The sequence below is a fragment of the Mobula hypostoma genome, chromosome 26 (genome assembly GCF_963921235.1).
Source record: "Mobula hypostoma chromosome 26, sMobHyp1.1, whole genome shotgun sequence".
Taxonomy (NCBI): Eukaryota; Metazoa; Chordata; class Chondrichthyes; order Myliobatiformes; family Myliobatidae; genus Mobula; species Mobula hypostoma.
In genome coordinates this window covers 31,092,564-31,111,022 of record NC_086122.1, presented here as the reverse complement: position 1 = coordinate 31,111,022, position 18,459 = coordinate 31,092,564, and the positions used below count along the sequence as shown (strand labels likewise).

Below are 18,459 nucleotides of genomic sequence, written 5' to 3'. Positions count from 1 at the left end.
GCCTTCTCCCTGTATTCCTTCATGCCCTGACTAATCAAGAATTTGTCAACTTCTGCCTTAAGTATACCGAATGACTTGGCCTCCACAGCTGCCTGTGGCAGCGAATTCCACAGATTCACCACTCTAAAGAAATTCCTCTTCATCTCCGTTCTAAAAGGATGTCCCTCTGTTCCAAGGCTGTGTCCTCTGGTCTTGGTCTCCCCCACATCCACTCTATTGAAGCCTTCCAACATTCGATAGATTTCAATGAGGTCACCCCTCATTCTTCTGAATTACAGTGAATAGAGGCCCAGAGCTATCAAATGCTCCTCAATTGAACAAGCCATTCAATCCAGGAATCATTTTTTGTGAACCTCCATTGAGCCCTCTCCAATGTAAGCACATCCTTTCTTAGAAAGGGTCCCAGAGGCCCAAACCTGCTCACAATACTCCGTGAGGTCTCACCAGTGCTTTATAAAGCATCAATATTACATCCTTGCTTTTCTATTCTAGTACTCTTCAAATGAATGAGACATTGCATTTGCCTTCCTCACCACTGACTAAACCTGCAAATCAGCCTTTAGCGAATCCTGCACAAGGACTCCCAAGTCTTTTTGCACTGCATACTTTTGAATTTTCTCTCTATTTAGAATTGTTTGCAATATTAGTACTTCACTCCATAGATGGCGTCAACTTCGTGGTCTTGCTACTCATTTTACACATCTACAGAAAAATACATCCACGGATGCCTAAAGTTCCTGCATCTTCACTTTTACACAAGTCATAAGCAGATTCTATTAAAACAGATTAAAATATTGCGGAATTAATTCTGTTTTCACTCTCCAAAACATTTTAGGGGAAAATCATTATCCAAACTAATGCAAGACAAGAAGACGTTGGGAACATAATGGGAACAAAAAGTTTTAATAATATTGTACATTATAATTCATAAGCTATATAAAACACAAAAGGAAGAAACTAAATATGGTTATAACAATGGAATATTCTGGAAACACCCAGCAGGTCAGGCAGCATGTGGAAAGAGAGAAAGAATTAACTTTATAGGTTGAAGACTTTTTACCAGAATGGAGGAAGAGTGAGGACCAGTTTCAAGATGCCTAGGGGGTAGGGAAAGAAATTCAGAAGGAATCTGAGACCAGAATTACCATGGAAGCATGTGGTAGATAAATCCATTAGGTTGATAGGTTAATGAAGGTGTTTAGTGAGAACACAAAGAAATGATCCTAAAAGCCACAAAAATGTAATGTTGTGTAAAATGCCCAGCAGTCCTAGTACAAAGAGAAAAAGAAATTGGATTGATTACCTACAGCAGAATGAATCCGTTGTGATACAAGGAAAGAAAGCAAATTACTTGGAGTTGTAGTATTGACTCCAGAAAACTGCAATGTGCCCAGATGAAAGGTGAGATGTTGTTCCTCAAACTTATTTTGGGTCCTGTCAAGACCATAAGTCATAGGGGCAGAATGAGAACATTCAGCCACATGAGTCTGTTCCATCATTCCGTCACGGCTGATTTATTATCCCCCTCAACCCCATTCTCCCCATACCCTTTGACGCCCTTACTAATCAAGAACCTATCAACCTTTGCTTTAAATATACCCAATGACTTGGCCTCCACAGCCGCCCACGGCAATGAATCCCACAGATTCAGTACCCGCTGGTAAAGAAATTCCTCCACATCTGTTTTCGAAAGGAATGTCCTATTATGAGGCTGTGCTCCCAGTTCTAGATGCCCCCCGCTATAGGAAACATACTTTTCACATCCACTCTATCTGGGCTTTTGAGTATTTGACAAGTTTCAATGAGATCCCCCCCTCATTCTTCTGAACTCCAGCGAGTACAGGCCAGAGCCATTAAATGCATCTCATACATTAACCCTTTCGTTCCTGGGATAATTCTCGTGAACCTCCTCTGGGCAACCTTCAAAGCCAGCACATCCTTTCTTAGATAAGGGGCCCAAAAATGCTCACAATACTCCAAAATTAGGTCTCACAACAGCCTTAGAAAGCCTCAGCATTGCACCTTTGCTTTTATATTCTAGTCCTCTCCAAATGAATGCTAACATCACATTGCACTCCTCACCACCGACTCAACCTGCAAGTTAACCTTTAGGGAATCCTGCACAAGGACTCCCAAGTCCCTTTACACCCTTAATTTCTGAATTAAAACAGTGCAGGAATCCAAAGATAAAGAATTCGGAGTGGGTGCAGGAAGGAGAGTTTAAAGAGGCGGGCACAGGAAGCACAATATCATCTCTGCAAACTGAACACTGGCGCATCACAATCTCGGTTTGCTCTCCCCAACATACGGGCAATGAATGCAATACACTAGCTTGAAATTGCAGCGGAACTGGTGCTCCCCTTGGACGGACTGCTTTTGCATCCTTAGCTGATGGGGAAGGAAGAGCTAAAACAGACAGATTAACATTAGCTTTATTTGTCACATGTACATCAACCCATACAGCGAAATACTCTGTTTGCGGCAAGGAGCAACACAGTCTGAGACTGAACTGGGATCAGCCACGCTTCCAACGCGCCAACAACTTTCTAACCCTAATCTTACTAACTGGGGCACCGAGAGAAGACCCACACAGTCACGGAGCGAACAAGCAAAGTCCTCACAGACAGCGCTGGGTGCTGTATCTCCTACGGTGAGTGCAGGCGGAAATCACAGGCATTCCACTAAAGGAATGGTCATTTCAGAATGTTGAAAGGGGAGGGGAATCTATGTCGTTTGACAGAAGGTGGTGGAATTTGAAAAGGCTGATCAGTTGAATCCAGAGGCTCATGGGGTTGAAACCGAGAGCTCGAGAAACCCCATCCTTGTGCAAGGAGAGAGGAGGGATGAGGGCAAAAGAAATAGATTAAGTACGGCGATGGTGTCTTGTCATCCATGGAAGAGTGGAAGCTAGGAAGAAGGAACACCTACGTGGAGAGTCTCATCCGAGCTAATACAATGGGCCTGAGGAGGCAGAGTGGGAAGAAATAGTCAAGGTAGCTGTGGGAACCTGGGGAAGCAGTCTTCACCTAAAACAGCAACTGTTTCCTTTTCCACGGACGCTGCCCGACCTGCTGAGCATTTCCAATATTTTTTATATTTCAGATTTCCAGCATCTGCATTTTTTCTTGCTTTTCCTAACATTCAAAGTAACAATGTTTACATCTGAAATGTAACAAAGAAAGTTACACGGTTTTGATCAGTCCTACTTTAGTGGTTTGGGTGAACAATGCAAGTGTCAAAGGTAAAATAAGATGCTTGTTCATTTAGTATGAATAATTATTGGAAAAAATATATAATCAGTTAGCATTCACTGGAAATCCACTATCTACATAGATACAAATCTGTAATCTTTTAAAAGATTCATTTTGACCAATAACTTTTGGAATGGACAGGCAGCTAGCTAACAACCAACCTAGGCTGAAATGTGTACCACTGGCTGGGTCTAGAAGCTTAAATGGTTTCTTTTCAAGGCCTTTTGATTGCTTTGGTCTGGACCTCCTTAAAGGCAGCACCACAAGTGTTAACATCATTATTTCTCCGTTTCAGTCCTGCAGCAACACAGATCAAACCTTTCACAAACCAGCCTTCTAGTATTCCATCTGACAGTGAGAAGGCACGGTGTTCAGTTTCAGGGTGGGTGAGTTCCTCCTTTGGGCCGAGCTGTTTATTCCCCACGGCCCTCGTGGTATCAGAGCCCAAACAGGTCATCTTTTTCTGTGACTCCATTGTCACCTTTCTCCCAGTCTGATGGAGATAAGCATTCGTCTGTCTGCACGTCCTGGGGGCTCACGCCGATGTCCAGAAGCTGAGGGTTTGTTCGAGACTGAGCCAGCCTGGAAGAGATCAGAATTTTACGTTAGCTGCTGAGCCACACAAAAAAAATGACACAGAAATGTAAATTTATTACTAAGAGAACTACTACTGCAAACAGTGGTTGCTCAAACATCAAATCACCCAGAACATGCCCTGTTCTCATTGTTACCATCGGGGAGGAGGTACAGAAGCCTGAAGACACACACTCAGTGATTCAGGAACAGCTTCTTCCCCTCTGCCACCCGATTTCTGAATGGACTATATATATATATATATATATATATATATATATATATATATATTTACTGAAATTCAATCTTTTTTCTCTATCATTATGCATTACATTGTACTGCTGCTGCAAAGACCACGGATTTCATGACATATGCCGGTGATTCTGAAACAGTTCAGATCTCCCTCAAGGGGAGTTGGATACCAGAAGCTCAAAAGCATCGAGCATGATAAGGCTGCCACCTACGGGAGTTTTCACTTACTTACATCTGCCAACTTGCAGACAGATACAGGACATTCTTTAAGCAGCAACAGTCACAGGAATTGTATTGAAAGCAGCAGAAATTTAACTTAATAACTGGCAACAGATAATCGGGGTGTGGGACAAGTGGCAGGGAAGGAGTAAACACAAAATAATCTGCAGTTGCTGGGGTCAAAGCAACACTCACAACACGCTGGAGGAACTCAGCAGGTCGGGCAGCATCCGTGGAAATGATGAGTCGACGTTTCGGGACGGAACCCTTCCTCAGGACTGTAGAGGGAAGGGGCAGAGGCCCTATAAAGAAGGTGGGGGGAGGGTGGGAAGGAGAAGGCTGGTAGGTTCAGGTGAAAAACCAGTAAGGGGAACCTACCAGCCTTCTCCTTCCCACCCTCCCCCCACGTTCTGCCCTCCCTCTTCAGTCCTGACGAAGGGTTCCGGCCCGAAACGTTGACTCATCGTTTCCATGAATGCTGCCCGACCTGCTGAGTTCCTCCAGCGTGTTGTGAGTGTGGCAGGGAAGGAGTGCCGGGGAGGGTTTGGCACAGGTAATGACACACCCAGCCCCGAGACACCAGGCAAGGTCATTTTACTCCAACTAACTGGCTTGTTGATCATTACAAAATGTCTCTCTGGTGCTTCCTGTTCCCTCCCCTCTCCCTTCCCCTTTTCCCAACTGTGATTCCCCTTCTCCATGCCCCCTTCCCGCTCTCAGTCCACAATAGAGACCCACATCAGAATCAGATTTATCATCACACACATATGTCAGGGAATTGTTTTCTTTTGCAGCGCAGTGAAATACAAAAATTACTACAGCGCTCTGCTATAGTCCCAGGCACCCTAGCTATACAAGTGTGTGCCTAAGCCTGTAGCACAGTACTGTATGTTGTGAAATTTGCTGTCTTGCAGCAGCAGTGCAGTGCGATACATGAAAAATTATAAATTTCAGTGAGAAATATCTATTTAAAAATAAATACGTAGTGCAAATAGAGATCAAAAGTGGTGGGGTAGTGTTCATGGGTTCATTGTCCACTTAGAAATCTGGTGGCTGAGGGAGAGAAACTGTTCCTAAAATGGTCAGTCTGTATCTTCAGGCTCCTGTACCTCCTTCACTAATAGTAGCAATTATTGATTCTCCCTGCGGCTTGTGGCGCCTTGTCGTTTCTTTAGCACTTGTCTTTCTTTTTAATGAGATGGAGTCGCTAGCTCGGTGCGCAACCCAGCACGGATGGAAAGCGTGTAAGCAGCCGGCCGGATTCGAGCCGGGAGACCACCGCTCGCCTTGAAGTCCTGTGCAGATGCCACAGCCCCACCAGGTAGCTAAACGGTGGCAGTACAGACACCGAAAAATCAGTTGGCGTTTCGGGCCGAGACCCTTCATGGCCCAAAACGTCGACTGTTTACTCTTTTTCATAGATGCTGCCTGACCTGCTGAGCTCCTCCGGAATTTTGTGTCTGCTGCTTCGAATTTCCAGCATCTGCAGATTTTCTTGTGTTCGCAGTGACCAAAACTACTCAGCAAGTCTACCATAAGAAGCAACCTTTTGTGCAAAGCGTCAAATCAACAGCATTTATGACATCATAAAAAGGGAAGTCCATTTATCAGGAAATTGCATTTGGTACTTATACTCAGCATTGACAGTCCACTTTCATGCTATTTTCTCCAGATTTAACTATCGAACTAATTTCAGGCTTATGAATAAAACGCTTGGTGAATGGATTTCCAGATCTAAAATGAGTGATATGGTAGCAAAGAGGATTTCATATGCAAATCAGTTAGTCACATAGATGAGCCACATTCCTTCTGCACAACAGGATAACTTAGTCACATTGGCAACAGGCAATGAATCTCAGCAGGGATGAAGCCCGCGGCAAGCGAGCTGGGACACCGCAGGACAGACTCAGTGGAGAGATGAAGATGCGCCGAGCTGGTTGGCTGAATGGTTTAAAACATAGAAGGGTTTTATTTACCTTCGGCTGGGTCAAAGCTGTCCAGACTGCAGCTTGGAAAAGTCAGAGCAGACAGAGGTGAGACAGGTACACAGTAAGGTGAACTGGTCAGCGCGACAAGCGCTCGGTGGGCCAGTTTACACATCGGTTAGACACTCAAAGCAAAAGAGAGGGAGTTTGGTTTTACCTGGCAAAAGCTTCATCCAGATCATCATTCATTTCCTAAAAACAAACAAAAGTAGTGTTTTTATAACAACATGCAGTCCATCAAGTCCGCTCCACTATTTGATTTACTTTTCCTCTCAACCCCGTTCTCCTGCCTACTCTCCATAACCTTTTATCCTCCTCCAATCAAACTCCACCTTAAATATACACAATGACATGGTCTCCACAACCATCTGAGGCAACAAGTTCCACAGATTCACCACCCACTGGCTAAAGAAACTTCCCCTCATCTCTGTTCCAACTTTTTCTAGGCCATGCATCCCTACCATTAACCGAGGGGCCACATCTGTTCTAAAGGGACATCCTTCTGAAAGGCGTGCCCCCTGGTCCTAGACTTCACTGCTCTTTGAAACATCCTCGCCACATCCACTCTATCTAGGCCTTTCAATATTCAGTAACTTTCAGCGAGATTTCCCCCCTCTCATTCTTCTAGAGTTCAGTGAGTAAAGGTGGATAGATGAGATCAATGGATTCAAATAGCACATCTGCATGCCGGAGGGTTAATAGCACAGCTATTTTTGGGAGAGATAATGGTGTGTGCTGGAGAAAGAACAATAAAAAGAATCCGCCCGAAGGGGGGCGATCAGCGTGGAAAGTAGCTCAGATTTAGAATGATCTCAAAGTCATTCTGGGGGCTACAGACCAGAATTATTGGTCTGGATATGTGCGAGTTGTGTGACATCGGCAGGGGTGGGTGAAGAGTTGAACAAGACACATCCCTCCCCCTCCTGTCTTCTCCTATCATTTTGGATCTCCCCCTCCCCCACCACTTTCAAATCTCTTACTAGCTCTTCTTTCAGTTAGTCCTGACGAAGGGTCTCGGCCCGAAACGTCGACTGTACCTCTTCCTGGAGATGCTGCCTGGCCTGCTGCGTTCACCAGCAACTTTGATGTGTGTTGTCTGAATTTTCAGCATCTGCAGATTTCCTCGTGTTTGCGCGCAAAACTAATTGTTAGGATCAGTATTAAGACAGGTGGGGAGTATGACAGAGCAGTCTGCAGGAGTGGAGGAGAGGTCTGGGATTCAGAACAGAACAAAGCACTCCCCTGCCTCCTGGCCCACCAGGAATTCTTCTCCACAACGATTGCCTTTTCTCACTGAACCTTTATTTGTTTGTTTGCTTACTTAGTGACACAGCGCTGAGTAGGCACCTCTGGCCCTTCGTGCCATGCTATCCCAGCAAACCCACAACTCCGATTAACCCTAACCTAATCACGGGACAATTTACAACGACCAATTAACCTGCCCAGTACGTCCTTGTGGGAGGAGACCAGAAAGAGATAACCCAGGCATTCCATGGGAAGGACATGCAGCGTCTCCTTACGGAACGGTGCTGGAATTGAACTCCGAACTCCGGAAAACTCCCCGAGTTGTAATAGTGCCGCATAAACTGCCAGGATATCATGGCACCGAAGGTCCATCGGGAATCCCAAGGTCTGGGGTCACCTGTCTGCCCAGAGTGAAACTTGCAATCCAGGCATTTTGTGACCATCCCCTTCAGAATACAATGCATTATCAGTGCTAATCTGCCCCTGAGAGCTCCTTCACTCATTTCAGTTGCCTCAATAAGATTCAGAAGCTGACACTTCGTACCAGCTTGCTTAGAACTCCACCCTATACTCCCAATTCCATGTCCTCAGTTGGGTTAAAATTGCCCTTGGTGGGTTGAGTTGTTCTGCGATCTTGGCAATTTACTTGCAAACATTTCCTCGCCATACGAGGAGGCATGATCAACGCGCTGATAATTGTGGTGTGTCCTCCGAATGCTTGGCCTTTATATGCTTATCGATCAGCTGATTGGTCATCATTTCAGAAACTCAGCTGTGACGTAGGGAGGAAATCTTGTTGCTGATTGGCTGTGTGGCGAACTTCGTGTGTTGCAGTCGGGAATCTTGGCCACATTAGGTCATAAAGAGGGTTCGAGGTCTACGTGTTTAAGGATTGTTCACGAAAAACTACACTTTGAGGAATTCCCTTCTATGCCACGTGTTTGCTTGCGCCGTGACTTTCACTAATGCCCAGTCGATTTTGTGCCCCTCTTGATCTTCATGAGGAGAGACTAGGGAGAGTTGGTCATGGCGCTTTACAACCAGTTGGTGTTCACAGATCCTTGTGGATAGTTTCCTCCTAGTTCCATGAACAATTCTGTAAACAGACATGTAGGTCTTCATCCTATTTATGAGCCAATGCAGGCAAAATTCCAGACCACAATGCGCGAAGTTCACCACGCAACCAGTCATCAACGAGATTTCCTCCCACATCATAAGTGAGTTTCCAAAATGCCGACCAATCAGCTGATTGATAACCATATTAAGGCTAGGCATTCGGAGGACTGACCACAATCAACAGCACACTGAAGATGTCTCCCCGTACGGTGACGAAATGTTTGCAAGTGAACTGCCAAGATCAGTGAACAACTCAATCCAACAACCACCCGAGCTACACATTTTCCAAATTATTGCCTTTTGTGTTTCTGCTTGAGGATCACTTGGGAGCTGTAGCCAAGTGCCCCACAAAAAGTGTATTTACTTCCGAGGCAACCCACACAAAATGCTGGGGGAGCTCAGCAGGCCAAGCAGCATCTTTGGAAAAGAGTAAACAGTCGGGGTTACGGGCCAAGACCCTTCACCAGGACTCCTGAAAGGTCAACTATTTACTCTTTTCCTGGCCTGCTGAGTTCCTCCAGCACTGTGTGTGTGTGTGTGTGTGTGTGTGTGTGTGTGTGTGTCTGTGCGTGTGGCTTTGGATTTCCAGCATCTGCAGGTTTTTTCATATTAGGAAGAGTATTTAGTGTACAACACTGAGAGACTGCACGTGGCCAAGTGGTTAAGGCATCAGTCTAGTGATCTGAAGGTCGCTAGTTCGAGCCTCAGCTGAGGCAGCGTGTTGTGTCCTTGAGCAAGGCACTTAACCACACATTGCTCTGCGACGACACCGGTGCCAAGCTCTATCGGCCCTAGTGCCCTTCCCTTGGACAACATCAGTGGCATGGAGAGGGGAGACTTGCATCATGGGCAACTGCCGGTCTTCCATACAACCCTGCCCAGGCCTGCACCCTGGAAACCTTCCAAGGCGCAAATCCATGGTCTCACGAGACTAACGGATGCCTATTATTACTATTACTGAGGAGGACCATAAGAATTAAAGGAAGTATGTTCAGGGTTGTATCTGAAGTACACCTATTAGTTTCTTCTACAATTCTTTTCTAAGACTTTATTCCAAGTGCAGCGAAGCTGGATTCCTTCAGCTAATGACTAACAATGCTGTCTTCCACAGTACTGCTGGTCTTACCCACACAAGGTTGTCGTTGATCGAATATTGTTTATCTGCACTGGAGGGCCCACTCCTGCGGTTTGCTGGCTTGGCTCCTTCTGTTAAATCCAACAAATCTGCCGTGGCTACTTCTGCAGGCAAGTTGAAAACAACTTAATGTATTATTTGTAAATGAATAGCCCAGCCACAACAGGAGTCAAAAAGGAGACGTAATGCGTATAAAGTCTCAACGTAGATAGCTGCCCGCTCCCGCTGTACATCCAGACACAAAGAACAAATCTTACACAGGCTTGACAGTCGGAGAATGCAAACCATGAATATCACCGCAAGCTCATACGGAGGTAAGAAAATGTTCTCAGAAAAAAAAGCTAAAATTAATCATGTGCAAAAGGACGCTCACCTCCTGCAATTACCCCAATTTAAAAAAAAAATGAGTTGAATAGTTATGAACAAGACTGCCTTTACTACGAATTAAGGATCCTATGCTGTGGATGGTAAGCTTAAAGATTCAAACTATTACAGCCTTTAGGCTCCGAAGTATCTTTCATATGCTGCAATTATTGCACATGCTCTTCTTTTAAGGCAGAGATTTGAAAGCAAAATCCACAGGCTGCACTGCTCTGTCACCAGACTGGAGCTTCATGAGAGGAAAACCGAGTACAGAGCAAAATAGGAGTCACATGCATTAGCACCTCCTGCAAGCAACAGCTCCCCTCTTCTTGGACCGGGGGTTCCCAGTCTGGTCCCATGGACTCCTTAATGGTATTGGTCCATGGCATAAAAAAAGGTTGGGAACTCCTACCTTAGGCTCTTTTGATCTTTGCTCTTCATGGTTGGGATCAAAGTTCAAAGTAAATTTAGGACTGAAGTACATACAGCACTGTACAAAAATCTTAGGCACCCTAGTTTTTTTTAATATATGGTTTCAGATGTTATGGCTTCTACAGAGCTGATCTCAACATCATCAAGGCTGTCTGGGATTACCTGGAGAGACAGAAGCAAGCGAGACAGCCAGAAGTCTTTAGAAGAACTGTGGCAAGTTCTTCAAGATGCTTGGAACAACCTACCAACTGATTTTCTAGTGTACCAAAGAGAATTGATGCAGTTTTAAAAGGCAAATGGTGGTCACACCATTAATTTAATTTAGTTTTTTTTTAACTATTTACTGCTCTTTATAGTAAAGGTTTTGATATTTAGAAACTTGTTATTTCATTATTTTTAAAGCATCTTCACTTTACAGAACTTTTTTTACATGTGCCTAAGACTTTTGCACAGTTCTGTAAATATTCCCACATAAGATTCACCGTAAGATTCATTTTCTTACAGGCATTCACAGAAGGACAAAGAAATACAATAGAATCAATGAAAAACTACACACAACGACTGACAAAAAATCATTGTGCATAAGAAGACAAACTGTGCACATACAAAATTATTAATAATAAATAAATAGAAAATAAATAATACTGAGAACAGGAGCTGCAGAGTCCTTGAAGGTGAGTTTGTAGGTTGTGGAATCAGGTCAGTGGTGAGGTGAGTGAAGTTATCCACACTGGTTCAGGGGCCTGATGGATGACAATACTTCAACAAGTAAAAAAAAACCCTTACCTGTTTTGAAGTGGTTATTGATTGACCTTTCCAGTGGAGGTTTATCAGCTGCCCCACTGACAGAAGACCCAATTGCCACTCTTTTTTCTTTCTCTACAAGGGAACAGAGTAACACAGTCTTCACACAACGGAAATAAAGCCATTTCAAATTTCAAAGTCAAAGTCAAACTTATTATCAAAGTACATATATGTTAAGAAGCCTTATGGAATGCTTGCTTTTATTAGTTGAGACATTGAGTTCAAAAGTCAGGAGGTCATGTTGCAACTTTATAAAACTCCAGTTAGGCCACATCTGGGGTATTGTGTACATTTCTGGTTGCCTCACTATAGGAAGAATGTTGAGGCTTTGAAGAGGGTGCAGAAGAGGTTTACCAGGATGCTGCCTGGTTTAGAAGGCATGTCCTGTCACGAGAGGCCAGATAAACTTGGGTTGTTTTCTCCGGAGTGCCGGAGGCCGAGGAGAGACCTGATCGAGGTTCACAAGATTATGAGAGGCACAGATAGAGTGGACAGGGAGTATCTGTTTCCCAGGGTGGAAATGTCTCATACCTGAGGGCATTGAAGGTGAGAGGGGGGTAGGTTCAAGGGGGATGTGAAGGGCAGGTTTTTTTACTCAGAGAGTCGTGGATGCCAGGAGTGCACTGCCTGGTATGGTGGTAGAGGCAACCATATTACAGGCTTTTAAGAGACGTTTGGAGAGGCACATGGATGCAAGGAGGATGCATGGTGTAGGTCAGAGGACTTAGTGTTTGGGTGTATTTGATTTGCTTTGTAGCTGGTTCAGCACAACATTGTGGGCCGAATGGACTGTTCCTGAGCTGTTCTCTTTTATGTACTATATTATCATATACTACTTTGAGATTCATTTTCTTGCAGCCATTTACAGGAAAATAAAGAAATACAGTAAAACTTATGAGAAAACAATATATAATCAAAGACTGAGAAACAACCATTAAGCAAAAGAGGACAAATTGTGCAAATTTTTTAAAAATGACTGATACCGGGAACATGAATTGTAGAGGCTGTAGGTTATAGAATCAGTTCAGTGTTGTGGTGAATAAAGTTATCTACACCGGTTCAAGAGCCTGATGGTTGGCGAGTAATAATTGTTCCTGAATCTCTTGGTGTGGGACCCAAGGCTTCTGTACCTTCTGCCTGATAGTGGTACTGAGATGACAGCCAGGCCTGGACAGAGGGGTCCTTACTGATGGATAGCGCTTTCTTGTGGCAGCACTCCTTGTAAATGTGCTCAGTGCTGGGAAGGGCTTTGCCCTCAGAGCAGACGCACTATATTCTTAAGAGCGTTCAGCTTTGAAATTGTCATGAGGCATTCAAAACAGAACTGTGAATGTGCAATGGGAAAGAAAAAAAGAATTAAACCAAAAATATAGGAATGGAGCTCTCTAGCCAGGACGTCTGAGGTGCTGGAGGATTTGGCCATACATCGTAACTCATGAAAACCTGTCTCATTCTGAAGAACAAAGAAACAGTTGAGCTTGTAATTGCCTAAAATTAAAAAGTAAATCAAACTCCCCTGATAAATAGGCTGTGTATCTTTTTCAATTCAATTAAATACCGCGGTAAGTATACTAAAGAAGACGTTTCTTGAAAATTTTAAATAAATGGAGAAGAAGATTGCAACATTGGGACAGCGAGTTGCTGGCCTCCCACTCTGGTCGTTGCAGGAGCGACTTCTCTCTTGCTGGAGAAAGAGAGCCTGTCTGGGATACTGAAGTGCTCGGTTACGGAATGTAGTTTCGATGCAGCCCAGATCAAGGTCTTTACGGGGGGGGGGGGGGTTTGCTGTTGCTTATATGGTGAGGTGTGGGAGCATCAGTGCTCTGCTGGCTCGAGTGGGAGGGAGAGGGGGTCTTGATGCTTTTCCTGCTGCAAGGGGACGGCTTTGGGGCATTGATGCTCCTATCATTCATTCTAAGTGATTTCTTGTTTCGTGGATGTCTGTGAAGAGTGAGAATTTCAGGTTGTATGCTACATATATTCTCTGATATTAAGATAAACCTTTGAGCCTTTATTAAAAAAAAAGGCACGCTGTAATAATTATACAGTGTATTGCTTAGGATTAAAGCAAAACACCAGTCTGCTACCTAGAGTTCACTTAACAAAAGAAAAGGCTTGAACTGTCATCTCCATTTCAAGCCAATGCATAATCCATCGGTGAACTGCAATATAATTAAAACTCACACCTTCAGATGAGCAGGACGATTAAAAACATCAACAAGATGTGAAAAACAAGCCCTTCCCATCACCTACTTAAACAGGATTGCTTGGTCTTCTGAGGATGTTACCGTAAGTCAACTTCAAAATTGAAATAATGGGAACAATCTCCCTGATGAGGAAGTTATTTTGGCTGTGGTGTTGGGGAGACAAATAAACATCGTACTGCAGATGGTAATTTCTTGCTGAGAGGACAAGAGATGATTCATTGCCCCTGAGACTAAAGGGTAAACTGGATCAGCCGAGGTTACTCATCGCTGTTGATCACAGACAAGAGCCGAATGTGAATCTTCCTCCGGCCTCTGCCATTCTTCTCCAGCCTTGGATCTAAACATCCCAGGTAAAATCAGAGACCTTTATGGCTTCTGTTGCCACATGCTGCTAACCAAGTCCAGCTGAGGCAGAGACTATTTCAGGTGAAACTTCAATTATTCAAAAGCACAAGAACGTCTGCAGATACTGGAAATCCAAAGCAACACACACAAAATGCTGGAGGATTTCAGCAGCATATATGGAAATGAATAGATAGTCTACGTTCCGGGCCCAGACTCCCCCACCCTTCCTTTATTCCCCACTCGGACCTTTTGCTTTGTATCACCTGCCTATTACTTCCCCCTGGGTTCCCTCTTCTCTCCCCTTCTCCTGTGGTTCACTCTCCTCTCCTAGCAGATTCCTTCTTCTCCAGTCTTTGACCGTTCCCGCCCACCTGGCTTCACCTGTCATCTTTCAGCCAGCCTCCTTCCCCTCCCTCCACCTTTTTATTCTGGCATCTTCCCCCTTCCTTCTCAGTTCTGAAGAAGGGTCGCGGCCCAAAACGTCGACTGCATATTCATTTCCGTCGATGCTGCCTGACCTGCTGAGTTCCTCCATCATTTTGTGTGTGTTGCTTTTAATTATTCAAACCAACTTGTAAAAGTAGGGACAGAGTTGAAGAAGTTAGCATCCTTCATGTGTGGGATCCCAAAGAGCCACCTTCAGCAAGATCCTTCCTTATGATATTGAGCAGAGAAATATAATCCTCAATGCACTAGGGACTCCTCTCTATCAGCAATGATAAAAGAAATATGTACAGATATGAGAAAAACTTATTCTAAATGTAACACACGCAAACTGCTGGAGGAACTCAGCAGGTCAGGCAGCATCTATGGGAATAAATAAACAGAAGATGTTTCAGGCCAAGACCCTTCTTGAGGATGGTAAAGGAAGAGGGAAGACGCCAGAATTAAAAAGTGCGGGGAGGGGAAGGAGGCCAGCTAAGGTGATAGGTATACCCAAGTGGGTGTGAGAAATGTTTATTTATTTATTTATTGACATACAGCGTGAGTCGGCCTTCTGGCCCTTCGAGCTGCGCCGACCAGCAACTCCCCCAATTTAATCACAGGACAATTTACAATGACCAGTTAACCTACCAACTGGTATGTGGGACGAAACCAGAGCACCGGGAGGAAAACCACGTGGTCACGGGGAGAACATACAGGCAGCAGTGGGGATTGAACCTGAGTCGTTGGTACTGTAAAGCGTTGTGCTGACCACTACGCTACCGTGCGATTATCAAAATGGCAACAACAGCAACAAAAGTATCACAACATTAACGGCACTGAACTCAGGGGCGGCTTGTTTTAATTTCAAAACAATTTTGTTGCAACTATGGAGAGGTCAATAACAAAATATTTTTTAAATGTTAATTTTCATCATCTAACCCTGATAATGAAAACCCACCTTCTTTGGCAGCTTGCCAGAACTCGAAAGCTATTTTGAAAGCTTGGGCCACGGTTAATGTCACTGCCTGAGCCTAGGAAGACACAACAGATTAATTAGGATTAGATGGCATTCACAGGCATAATGGAGAAAAGGAAATCACTTCAGGTTTTCATAATATCACAAGCTTTTCTGTAGGATTAACCAGAATTAGGAGGAGAGGAGAAGATGGCGGCGCAACGCAGCTCGCAGCGGCCACTCCGGTGGTGATATCTGTTATTTGTCAAGTAGGATGCCGTGCACAATCCTGATTTGATGGAGACGGACGTGAGAGCACGGAGGAACATCTGGTGAAACTTCTGAAATGCCTGCTTCGCTGGTGCTGCTACTGTACTGTGTGGTCCGAAATCTCTGGAGGAGAAGGCCCCGAGTCCTCAGCTTTGCTTGTTGCTCGGTGGCCGGGGTGGGGTCAAAGTGCTCAGCAGAGGATGGTGCTCGGAGAGGCTGTGTCGGAGGCTCGAAGTTTTCGGACGGACTCAGAGTCAGCTGCGGTCAGGTGCTTCCAATGGTGCTGCATCGGCAAGTTTGCGGCGCTTGGAGGTTCATGGCAGGGAGAGTTTCTCCCTTCTACCGTCTGGGTGAGATGAAAAGGCTATCGGGACTTTGAGAGTTTTTCTTACCCTGCCCATGGTCTGCTCTTTATCAAATTACAATATTGCTTTGCACTGTTGTTATATGTTATAATTATGTGGTTTTGTCAGTTTTAGTCTTGGTTTGTCCTGTGTTTCTTGTGATATCATTCTGGAGAAACATTGTATCATTTTTTAATGCATGCATTTCTAAATGACAATAAACGAGGACTGAGTGTCCTCATAATCTAATTGTGCGACCACTTTACCATTGTAACTTTCCACCATCTTCACAACAACCTCTAGCATGGATTGGAGAGGAAATGTAAGATCGTGAGCTGACAAGAAACTATTTTTAATGGAAGTAATTTGGAAAATGAGTAACTCGGGTGGACGATGGTTGGGTTGGGTTGGTCTCCAATCTTGTCAATTTACTTGCAAATGTTCTGTTAGCATGTGAGGAGACATGGTCAGAGCGCAATTAACAGTGCACTGTTGATGTCTCCTCACGTGGTGATGAAACGTTTGCAAGTAAATTGCCAAGATCGGAGAACAACTCAACCCAACCTCTAAACTTAATTGATGACTGATGATACAAAAAAAAACACTATCGTGAAAGATGAAAGGATTTCACTTTCGTAATTGTACCAGGTATACATTCCAGAAAGGGAAAGAAACAGAAACTGAAGAAGAATGATCCTTGGACTTCGAAAGGCATGCATTTCAAGTGTACAAGCATCTCCTCAGCTGTGTTTCCTGAACTTCTTGCTTCTAACAACAACATCTGCAGTCCTCCTTAGTGACACACAGAGGGGTGGAAATGGAAGCTTCATTACTGGCAGATACAGAACCTGATCTGGTCTCATGGGGATCCTTTTGGAGATAACAATGTGATGTATTTTGACATAGCACATAATTCAGGCTTTTTTTTTTAAACAGAAAGAGGACAAACCCTGTCTGGGATTAATTAGAGACAATCAGAGAAGAATTTTTAGCATTTTTCTCAATAGGTGTAATCTCAACTCTTTGCAGCCACTGCTGTCAGTGACACTGTTTATGTAGCAACCTGGTAATCTCCAAAACAAACCAGTACCGGGTGAGAGAAGGGCAGATAATGTCTGCAGATTGCTTTGAGTAACCATTCGCATTGCTCATGCCACCAATTAGGAGAGAAATGTAAAGGCTTAGAAGCAGAATAGGACATGAGGGATAGGGGACGAGTCATCAATAAATACACGAGAACTTACCAGTTTTTTCTTGGTACAAAGGAAGGCGTGACATTCTAATGTCTCATTCAGCTGGCTCTGAGCAATGTAAGCAAAAACTTTGTCATGCACTTTGTCTGCTGTGCAGTAGGATATCCTGGTTTAGAAAAAAGTTGAATAAAACGGATAAGAAAACAGATTTAAGACAAGCCAGAAAGTAACAAGGTAAATAGCATCAATCTGAATCTCTATGCATCGAATTTAGTTTATCCATTGAAGAAGATGATAAAGGTGAACAAACCTTGGCTTGCAATGCCCAAGCCATTAGATATCAACATAAAATAATTTTGAGCCCTTGCCCACAATCAATGTGCCTGTGGGTGAGTGGACTACGGAACAAGGGGTCCCGGATTCGAATCTGGCTCCTTGCGCGCTTTCTGTCCTTGCTGGGTTGAGCGCCGAGCTAGCAACTCGGCCTCATAAAAAGCAAACACGAGGAAATATGCTGATGCTGGAAATTCAAGCAACACACACAAAAAGTGCTGGTAAACGCAGCAGACCAGGCAGCATCTATAGGAAGAGGTACAGTCGACGTTTCGGGCCGAGATCCTTCGTCAAGACTACGAAGGGTCTCGACCCGAAACGTCGGCTGTACCTTGCTCCGGATTTCCAGCGTCTGCAGAATCTCTTGTGTTTAAGATCGGGTGGAGAACTCCAGCAGAGATGGAGTAAACGACCACATGCAGAAGAGCTAAGCAAACGGAACAAATGCATTTTCATCTGGAAGGACATCTCACTGACCTTGTAGAAACTATTAAGGAAGCTGAAGGTGAAGGAGAAAGTGGAAATTTATTTATTTTTTATATTCAGCAAAACAGCTTTGAGTAGACCCTTCCGCCCCTTTGAACCGCCCAACCCAGTAACCCCTGACAACCCCGATTTAACCCTAGCCTAATCACAGGGTAAATTACTATGCCCAATTAACCTACCCGGGATGTCTTCGGACTGTGGGAGGAAACCGGAGCACCCGGAGGGAAGCCCACACATTCCTCGGGGAGGACGTACAGAGACTCCTTACATAATGGCACCAGAATTGAACTCTGAACTTTGTGACGCCCCAAACTGTAAAAATGTTGCGCTAACAGTGACACTGCCGTGGAGCCCATTATGTAAGAATAAATCGCTTAACAGAATAAAAGGTCATGGGGTTCAGACCAGATAGCATATTGTTTTTAAACACAGAACAGAGAAGGGTACAGCACAGGAATAGGCTAAAAAACCAATCAAAAACACACAAATACTAATCCCTCCTATTATTTTCCCCAAATAATTATC

General features: G+C 44.3%; 1 protein-coding gene across 1 annotated transcript in view; it reads right to left on the bottom strand.

Annotated features, from left to right (window-relative positions):
* Positions 1-703: 703 nt before the first annotated feature.
* The window catches only part of ldlrap1b (low density lipoprotein receptor adaptor protein 1b), a 78,704-nt gene continuing 60,948 nt past the window's right edge, over positions 704-18,459 (bottom strand). The window contains exons 4-9 of the mRNA XM_063033656.1: positions 17,167-17,281; positions 15,312-15,384; positions 11,358-11,450; positions 9,768-9,880; positions 6,438-6,472; positions 704-3,833 (exon numbers count right to left, since the gene is read on the bottom strand). Of these exons, the coding sequence (XP_062889726.1) occupies positions 3,689-3,833; positions 6,438-6,472; positions 9,768-9,880; positions 11,358-11,450; positions 15,312-15,384; positions 17,167-17,281 (574 nt within the window). The 3' untranslated portion in view covers positions 704-3,688. The remainder of the gene's footprint in view (positions 3,834-6,437; positions 6,473-9,767; positions 9,881-11,357; positions 11,451-15,311; positions 15,385-17,166; positions 17,282-18,459) is intronic.